The sequence below is a fragment of the Olea europaea genome, unplaced genomic scaffold (genome assembly GCF_002742605.1).
Source record: "Olea europaea var. sylvestris unplaced genomic scaffold, O_europaea_v1 scaffold72, whole genome shotgun sequence".
In the NCBI taxonomy this organism is placed as follows: Eukaryota; Viridiplantae; Streptophyta; class Magnoliopsida; order Lamiales; family Oleaceae; genus Olea; species Olea europaea.
The window spans coordinates 609,053-618,150 of NW_019265601.1; the positions used below are offsets into that span (position 1 = coordinate 609,053).

Sequence of the window (9,098 nt, forward strand, 5' to 3'; positions counted from 1 at the left end):
TCCATAATTTCGTATTTCGCAGCTATTTAACCCGACTTGTGGGTTAGTTTTGATCATTCTGCATTATTAATAATATTGAGTTGAATTCAGAGTGTTTTCTCTGGTTTTTTGGGCATTTTTTGTCGTTCTTTTCTTGCGAATCATCTGCTACAACAAGCCAATAGGATAATCACTATCCTACCCGGCATCAGTTGGTATCAGAGCGTCAGCATCTTTTTGGGAGATAAATTCCATCAGTTATAATGGTTGGTGGACATGGTCGTGGTCGTCGAGGATAGGTTCCGATTGAGGAAGTCCTGCACCGAGATCGAAATATTCAAGATGTGACGATTGAAGATTTACAGAGGCAAGTTGCGGAGTTAACCCAACGTTTGGTAGAGCAGGAGTTCGGTAATCATGATGTGGAAGGTCACGATTCTGATACCAGTTTCGAAAACCCGTATCACCATCGTGCTCGAGTTTGGGAGCACCGTGGACGGGAGGATCGTCATGTGGATCTCAGTTTGAGAGTGGATCTGCCCGAGTTTTTTGGTACGTTGCAGGCTGAAGGATTTATTGATTGGTTGAATGAAGTGGAGCGGATTTTTGAATAGAAGGACGTTCCAGATCGTGTCAAAGTGAAATTGGTTGCCATCAAACTCAAAGGTAGGGCATCGGCACGGTGGGAATAGTTGAAGCGTTCAAGGGAGCGATAGGGAAAATTTAAAATTGCTAGCTGGGAGAAGATGAAGAAGAAGATGAAAGGGCACTTCCTCCCTTTCGGCTATACTCAAACCTAGTTTCAGAGGCTTCATTCACTAAGGCAAGGCGCAAGATCAGTCAATGATTATACTGAAGAATTCTATTAGTTGGTGGCTCGGAATGATTTATCTGAGACGGAGGAGCAGATGGTAGCACGGTATTTGGGGGGATTAAGACAGCCCTTGCAGGATATTCTTAGCCTTCATTCGTTGTGGACAGTTTCTGAGGCATATCAGCGAGCACTTGCAGTAGAGAAACAGCAAAGTAGGAGGCCAGTGGTTAGAGGTGAAAGAAGTCAGCCAGTTCGCCCTCAAGAATCTCGTCCTGCTTATCAGTCACAGAGGGATAGTTCCAGCTCAAGTATTAAGTACTTTAGGTGTGATGAACAGGGACATAGGGCGACTGATTGCAGGAAGCCTGCTGGTCAAAAGAATAAAAATCTTCTGATTGAAGAGGAGGAGTTCGAGGAAGTTGGGGAACCCATGTATGATGAGGGTGAAGATGAGGACGTGCTATATGGAGATGGTAAGGAGACCCTGGTCATTCGAAAGAGCCTGCTGACTCCCAAGGGCGACTCAGGGAATGATTGGTTGAGGACCAATGTTTTCCACACAACCTGCACAGTTGCTGATAAAGTCTGTAAGCTGATAATTGATAGTGGCAGTTGTGAGAATGTAGTGCTTGAGAAGGCTATCGATAAATTACAACTGAAGATGGATCGTCATCCCAAACCATACAAGTTGTCTTGGCTGAATAAAGGCAATGAGGTAACGGTAGAAAAACGATGCTTAGTGTCTTTCTCGATTGGAAAAAAATATTTTGACAATACTTGGTGTGATGTGGTATTAATGGATGCGTGTCATGTTTTGTTGGGACGACCTTGGCAGTATGATCGCAGTGTTATCCATGATGGGTGAAAGAATGCTTATTCTCTTAGCATCAAAGAGAAGAGAATTGTTTTGGTGCCTCACAGGGAAGGAAACATTCTTGCCCCAGTAGTTAAAAACTCCAATCTACTTTCTATGTCCAGGTTCTTGGTTGAGGTTGGGCATGAAAAAATAGTTTAGTTTATGCTCTAATGCCTCGTGAAAATAGTACAACAAATGTGGATTCAGAATTTCCAACAAAGTACAGCAACTACGGATGGAGTTTTCTGACTTTATTCCGGAGGGTCTTCCTCTAGGACTACCACCTATGAGGGACATTCAACATCAGATCAACCTCATTCCGGGGTCGAGTCTACCAAACCAACCAGCATATCACCTCAGTCCCAAGGAAGATGAAGAGTTGCAGCGACAGGTGCTAGAATTATTGGAAAGGGGCTACATTCATGAGAGCATGTCCTTGTGCAATTCGTGCTCTACTAGTTTCGAAGAAAGATGGGTCATGGCGTATGTGTGTTGACTAACAGGATTACGGTGAAGTACAGGTTTCCAATTTCTCGTCTGGACGACATGTTGGATCAATTGTCCGGTTCTAAGGTCTTCTCAAATATTGACCTTAAAAGTGGATACCACCAGATCAGAATCAGGCCTGGAGATGAGTGGAAGACCGCGTTCAAGACACAGCATGGGTTGTACGAGTGGATGGTCATGCCCTTTGGACTATCCAACGTACCCAGCACTTTTATGAGGTTTATGCATTAGGTTTTACGACCTTTCATGGGAAAGTTTGTGGTAGTTTATTTTGATGACATACTTATTTATAGTCTGACATGAGAGTCACATTTTAATCATCTTCGTGCTGTCTTTGATGTAATCAGGACGGAGTGCTTATTCATCAATCAGAATTAAGTGTTCTTTCTTCACAACTTCTGTAACTTTTTTGGATTTTGTTGTGTCTACTGATGGTGTTCATGCAGATCAATCCAAAATTGAGGCAGTTTTGAATTGGCCGAAACCAAAAACTTTGCACGATGTCAGGAGTTTCCATGGATTGGCATCCTTCTATTGTCGATTCATCAAAAACTTGAGTACCTTGATTGCTTCTATCACAGCGTGCCTTAAAGGGCATGATTTTCAGTAGACTGAGAAGGTAGAGGATAGCTTTCAGTTGGTTAAGCAGAAGATATCGGAGGCCCCAGTCTTGGCACTTCCGAATTTTGAAAAGGTGTTCGAGGTAAGCTATGACGCGTCTGGAGTTGGTATTGATGGTGTTCTGAGTCAGGAGAGACGTCCGGTAGCCTTTTTTAGTGAGAAGCTATCGGGATCGAAGAAAAATTATTCCACTTATGACCTGGAGTTCTATGCCATAGTTCAGACTCTGAAGCATTGGCGCCATTACCTGGTACAGAGGGAGTTCATCCTTGTTACTAATCATAAGGCTTTGAAGTACATTAATGGTCAACACAAGCTGAGTAGGCGACATGCAAAGTGGATGGCGTATTTGCAGGAGTTTACTTTCACACTCAAGCATCAAGCAGGGAGTTTGAATCGAGTAGCAGATGCATTGAGCCGTCGCACATTACTCCTCACCACCATGAGCACCAAGATTGTCGGATTTGAGGCATTTCCTCATATGCATGCTGTGGATCCTTCATTTGGAAAGATAATTCGGGAGGTAACTGATAATCACCGACCTGATTTTGTTTTACATAATGGTTACCTGTTTCGTGGATTGCAGTTATGCATTCCGGATTGTTCACTAATGTAGCAGATTATTAGCGAACTTCATAACGAAGGACATTTTAGGCGAGACAAGACATTAGCATTGGTCTCTTTTGATTATTGCTGGCCCAAGTTGAGCAGTGATGTGGCGCATTATGTGGAGCGGTGTTATGTGTGTCAGCGGTCTAAAGGGGCTCTTACTAATGCTGGATTGTACACACCATTACCCGTACCTGAAGTTCCTTGGTTTGATGTCAGTATGGATTTTATCTTGGGCTTACCTCGTACACAGCAGGCGATGGATTCCATTCTTGTTGTGGTTGACATATTTTCAGAGATGGCTCATTTTGTGGCTTGCCAGAAGACAATGGATGCTACACGAATTGCTCATCTTTATTTCAGAGAGATTGTACGTTTATATGGTGTTCTACAGTCAATTACTTCTGATCATGACACTAAGTTTATGAGTCATTTCTGGAGGAGTTTGTGGGAGAAACTTGGAACGAAATTGAATTTTAGCAGCGCATACCATCCCCAAACAGATGGTCAGAATGAGGTGGTGAATCGGAGTTTGGGAAATCTTTTGAGAAGCTTAGCCAGGCCTAAACCGAAGCAGTGGGATTTGGCATTACCTAAAGCAGAGTTTGCTTATAATCGGTCGAGGAACAGAACCACCAGACTGAATCCTTTTGAAATTGTCTATGGTCGGAACCCATCCGGAGTACTTGATTTGGCTCCGATTCCACGTGTGGGTCGCTTCAATAACAAAGTTGATGAGATGGCTGAACATCTTCGAGGTATCCATGAGCAGGTGAAGCTGTCCATACAAGATAGCAATACTAAGTACAAAGTTCGGGCAGATAGTCATCGACGCCAGGTGTTGTTTGATGTTGGTGATTTTGTTTGGGCAGTATTAACTCTTGATCGTTTTCTAGCTGGGGAATACAATAAGCTAAAGGAGTTGAAGATTGGACCTTGTGAAGTGCTGCAGAAGATCAATGATAATGCTTACAGATTGTGCCTCCCGAGCCATTTGAAGACCTCTGACGTCTTCAATGTAAAACACCTAAGCCCTTGTTTTATGGAGTCCGATGAAGTTACTGTGAACTCGAGGGCGAGTTCTTTCCAACCCGGGGTGACTGATGCAGGACGATCCGAGTCGAGTGATGCTGATTTGTCAGATAGCACGATGATGGCGCTGAGATACCATGAGATGGCGGATCGGCGCAAAGATGGAAAGTGAATCACTATTATTTCCTTAATTGGGGGAATTTGATGCATCTTTGTGGTAATTTGGCCATAACTTTGGCTACGGTTATCGAAATCGTTATTATGACCCCAATCCGGAAAGCTCTCCTCCGTGCGCACGTCTTCGCCACCCTATGCTTGGTGGACATCAATTTCGAGCCCAAAATCCACTATTTTCCTTTCCAAAATTCAATTTTAAGTTATTTTTTACTATTTATGGTAATATTTTGTTTCCTTTTTTCCATATGTTAGAAAATTCGAATTGAGCCAAATTTTTGGCAACTTACTTCTTTTACTTTATTTTATTTTGGTATAATTTCGGGATTTTGCCATTTTTGGTAATTTTCCCATAATTTCGTATTTCGCAGCTATTTAACCCGGCTTGTGGGTTAGTTTTGATCATTCTGCATTATTAATAATATTGAGTTGAATTTAAAGTATTTTCTCTGGTTTTTTGGGCGATTTCTGTCGTTCTTTTCTTCCGAATCATCTGCTAAAACAAGCTAACAAGATAATCACTATCCTACCCGGCGTCAGTTGGTGTCAGAGCGTCAGCATCTTCTTGGGAGATAAATTCCATCAGTTATAATGGTTCATGGACATGGTCATGGTCGTCGAGGACAAGTTCCGATTGAGGAAGTCCCGCACCGTGATCGTAATATTCAGGATGTGACGATTGAAGATTTGTAGAGACAAATTGCGGAGTTAACCCAATGTTTGGCGTCGCAGGAGTTCGGTAATCATGATGTGGAAGGTCACGATTTTGATACCAGTTTTGAAAACCCGTATCACCATCATGCTCGAGTTTGGGAGCATCGTGGACGGGAGGATCGTCATGTGGATCTCGGTTTCAGAATGGATCTACTCGAGTTTTCTGGTACGTTGCAGGCTGAAGGATTTATTGATTGGCTAAATGAAGTGGAGCAAATTTTTAAATATAAGGAGGTTCCAGATCGTGTCAAAGTGAAACTAGTCACCATCAAACTCAAAGGTAGGGCATCTGCATGGTGGGAACAGTTGAACCGTTCATGGAACTGATAGGGGAAATCCAAAATTACTAACTGGGAGAAGATGAAGATGAAGATGAAAGGGCACTTCCTCCCTTTCGGCTATACTCAAAACTTGTTTCAGAGGCTTCATTCACTAAGGCAAGGCACAAGATCAGTCAATGATTATACTGAAGAATTCTATCAGTTGGTGACTCGAAATGATTTATCTGAGACGGAGGAACAGATGGTAGCACGGTATTTGGGGGGATTAAGGCAGCCCCTGCAGGATGTTCCCAGCCTTCATTCATTGTTGACAATTTCTAAGGCATATCAGCGAGCACTTGCAGTAGAGAAATAGCAAAGTAAGAGGCCAGGGGTCAGAGGTGAAGGAAGTCAGCCAGTTCACCCTCAAGAATCTCATCTTGCTTATCAGCCACAGCGGTATAGTTCCAACTCAAGTATTAAGTGCTTTAGGTGTGGTGAACAGGGGCATAGGGCGACTGATTGTAGGAAGCCTGTTGGTCAAAAGAATAAAAATCTTCTGATTGAGGAGGATATGATAGAGGAGTTTGAGGAAGTTGGGGAACCCGTGTATGATGAGGGTGAAGATGAGGACGTGCTATATGGAGATGGCAAGGAGACCCTAGTCATTCGAAAGAGCCTGCTAACTCCCAAGGGCGACTTAGGGGATGATTGGTTGAGGACCAACGTTTTCCACACAACCTGCACAGTTGTTGATAAAGTCTGTAAACTGATAATTCATAGTGGCAGTTGTAAGAATGTAGTGTCTAAGGAGGCTATCGAGAAATTACAATTGAAGATGGATCGTCATCCCAAGCCATACAAGTTGTCTTGGCTGAATAAAGGTAGTGAGGTAACGGTAGAAAAATGATGCTTAGTGTCTTTCTCGATTGGAAAAAAATATTTTGATAATGCTTGGTTTGATGTGGTATCAATGGATGCGTGTCATGTTTTGTTGGGACGACCTTGGCAGTATGATCGCAGTGTTATCCATGATGGGCGGAAGAATACTTATTCTCTTTGCATCAAAGAGAAGAGAATTGTTTTGGTGCCTCGCAGGAAAGGAAACATCCCTGCCCTGGTAGTTAAAAACCGCAATCTACTTTCTGTGTCCATGTTCTTGGTTGAGGTTGGGCGTGAAAAAATAGTTTATTCTTTAATGCCTCGTGAAAATAGTACAACAAATGTGGATTCAGAATTTCCAGCAGAAGTATAGCAACTACGGATGGAGTTTTCTGACTTGATGCCAGAGGATCTTCCTCCAGGACTATCACCTATGAGGGACATTCAACATCAGATCGACCTCATTCCGAGGTCGAGTCTACCAAACTGACCAGCATATCGCCTCAGTCCCAAGGAAGCTGAAGAGTTGCAGCGACAAGTGGTAGAATTATTGGAAAGGGGCTATATTCGTAAGAGTAGGAGTCCTTGTGTAGTTCCTGCTCTACTAGTGCCGAAAAAAGATGTGTCATGGCGTATGTTGTTGACTAACAGGATTACAGTGAAGTACAGGTTTTCAATTCCTCGTCTGGACGACATGTTGGATCAATTGTCCGGTTCTAAGGTCTTCTTAAAAATTGACCTTAAAAGTGGATACCACCAGATCGGAATCAGGCCTAGAGATGAGTGGAAGACCGCGTTCAAGACACAACATGGGTTGTACGAGTGGATGGTCATGCCCTTTGGACTATCCAACGCACCCAGCACTTTTATGAGGTTTATGCATCAGGTTTTACGACCTTTCATGAGAAAGTTTGTGGTAGTTTATTTTGATGACATACTTATTTATAGTCTGACATGAGAGTCACATTTTAATCATCTTCGTGTTGTCTTTGATGTAATCAGGACGGAGCGCTTATTCATCAATCAGAATTAAGTGTTCTTTCTTCACAACTTCTGTAACTTTTTTGGATTTTGTTGTGTCTACTGATGGTGTTCATGCAGATCAATCCAAAATTGAGGTAGTTTTGAATTGGCCGAAACCAAAAACTTTGCACGATGTCAGGAGTTTCCATAGATTGGCATCCTTCTATCGTCGATTCATCAGAAACTTCAGTGCCTTGATTGCTCCTATCATAGAGTGCCTTAAAGGGCGTGATTTTCAGTGGATTGAGGAGGCAGAGACTAGCTTTCAGTTGGTTAAGCCGAAGATAACGGAGGCCCCAGTCTTGGCACTTTCGAATTTTGAAAAGGTGTTCGAGGTAAACTATGATGCGCCTGGAGTTGGTATTGATGGTGTTCTGAGTCAGAAGGGACGTCCGGTAGCCTTTTTTAGTGAGAAGCTGTGGGGATCGAAGAAAAATTATTCCACTTACGACCTGGAGTTCTATGCCATAGTGCAGACTCTAAACATTGGCACCATTACCTGGTATAGAGGGAGTTCATCCTTGTTACTGATCATGAGGTTTTGAAGTACATTAATGGTCAGCACAAGCTGAGTAGGTGACATGCAAAGTGGATGGCGTATTTGCTAGAGTTTACTTTCACACTCAGGCATCAAGCAGGGAGTTTGAATCAAGTAGCAGATGCATTGAGCCGTCGCACATTACTCCTCGCCACCATGAGCACCAAGATTGTCGGATTTGAGGCATTTCCTCATATGTATGCTGTGGATCCTTCATTTGGGAAGATAATTCGGGAGGTGACTGATAATCACCGACATGATTTTGTTTTACATAATGGTTACCTGTTTCGTGGATTGCAGTTATGCATTCCGGATTGTTCACTAAGGACATTTTGGGCGAGACAAGACATTGGCATTGGTCTCTTCTGATTATTACTGGCCCAAGTTGAGCAGTGATGTGGCGCATTATGTGGAGCGGTGTTATGTATGTCAGCGGTCTAAAGGGGCTCTTACTAATGCTAGATTGTACACACCATTACCTGTACCTGAAGTGCCTTGGTTTGATGTCAGTATGGATTTTGTCTTGGGCTTACCTCGTACACAGCGGGCGATGGATTCCATTCTTGTTGTGGTTGACAGATTTTCGAAGATGGCTCATTTTGTGGCTTGCCGGAAGACAATGGATGCTACTCGGATTGCTCATCTTTATTTCAGAGAGATTGTGCGTTTACATGGTGTTCTACAGTCAATTACTTCTGATCGTGACACTAAGTTTATGAGTCATTTCTGGAGGAGTTTGTGGGAGAAACTTGGAACGAAATTGAATTTTAGCAGTGAACTCAATTGTCCGATGAAGTTACTGTGAACTCGAGGGCGAGTTCTTTCCAACCCGGGGCGACTGATGCAGGAGGATCCGAGTCGAGTGGTGCTGATTTGTCAGATAGCACGATGATGGTGCTGAGATACCATGAGATGACGGATCGGCGCAAGGAAGAAAAGTGAATCACCATTATTTCCTTAATTGGGGGAATTTGACGCATCTTTGATAATTTGGCCATAACTTTGGCTACGGTTATCGGAATCACTATTATGACCCCAATCCAGAAAGCTCTCTTCCCCGTGCACGTCGTGGTCATGAAGCTATGCTCG

General features: G+C 43.1%; 2 protein-coding genes across 2 annotated transcripts; both read left to right on the forward strand.

Moving 5' to 3' along the window:
• Nucleotides 1-887: 887 nt before the first annotated feature.
• On the forward strand, nt 888-5,633 carry LOC111390827. The gene is made up of 7 exons (XM_023015943.1): nt 888-1,508; nt 1,662-1,771; nt 1,857-2,040; nt 2,109-2,354; nt 2,767-3,300; nt 3,397-4,523; nt 5,369-5,633. Exons 1-7 carry the CDS (start codon nt 888-890, stop codon nt 5,631-5,633), a joined length of 3,087 nt encoding a protein of 1,028 aa, XP_022871711.1.
• Nucleotides 5,634-6,830: 1,197 nt separating this feature from the next.
• On the forward strand, nt 6,831-8,814 carry LOC111390828. Its single transcript, XM_023015944.1, has 6 exons — nt 6,831-6,919; nt 7,100-7,334; nt 7,451-7,503; nt 7,611-8,009; nt 8,099-8,286; nt 8,336-8,814. Exons 1-6 carry the CDS (start codon nt 6,831-6,833, stop codon nt 8,812-8,814), a joined length of 1,443 nt encoding a protein of 480 aa, XP_022871712.1.
• The last annotated feature ends 284 nt before the right edge of the window (nt 8,815-9,098 follow it).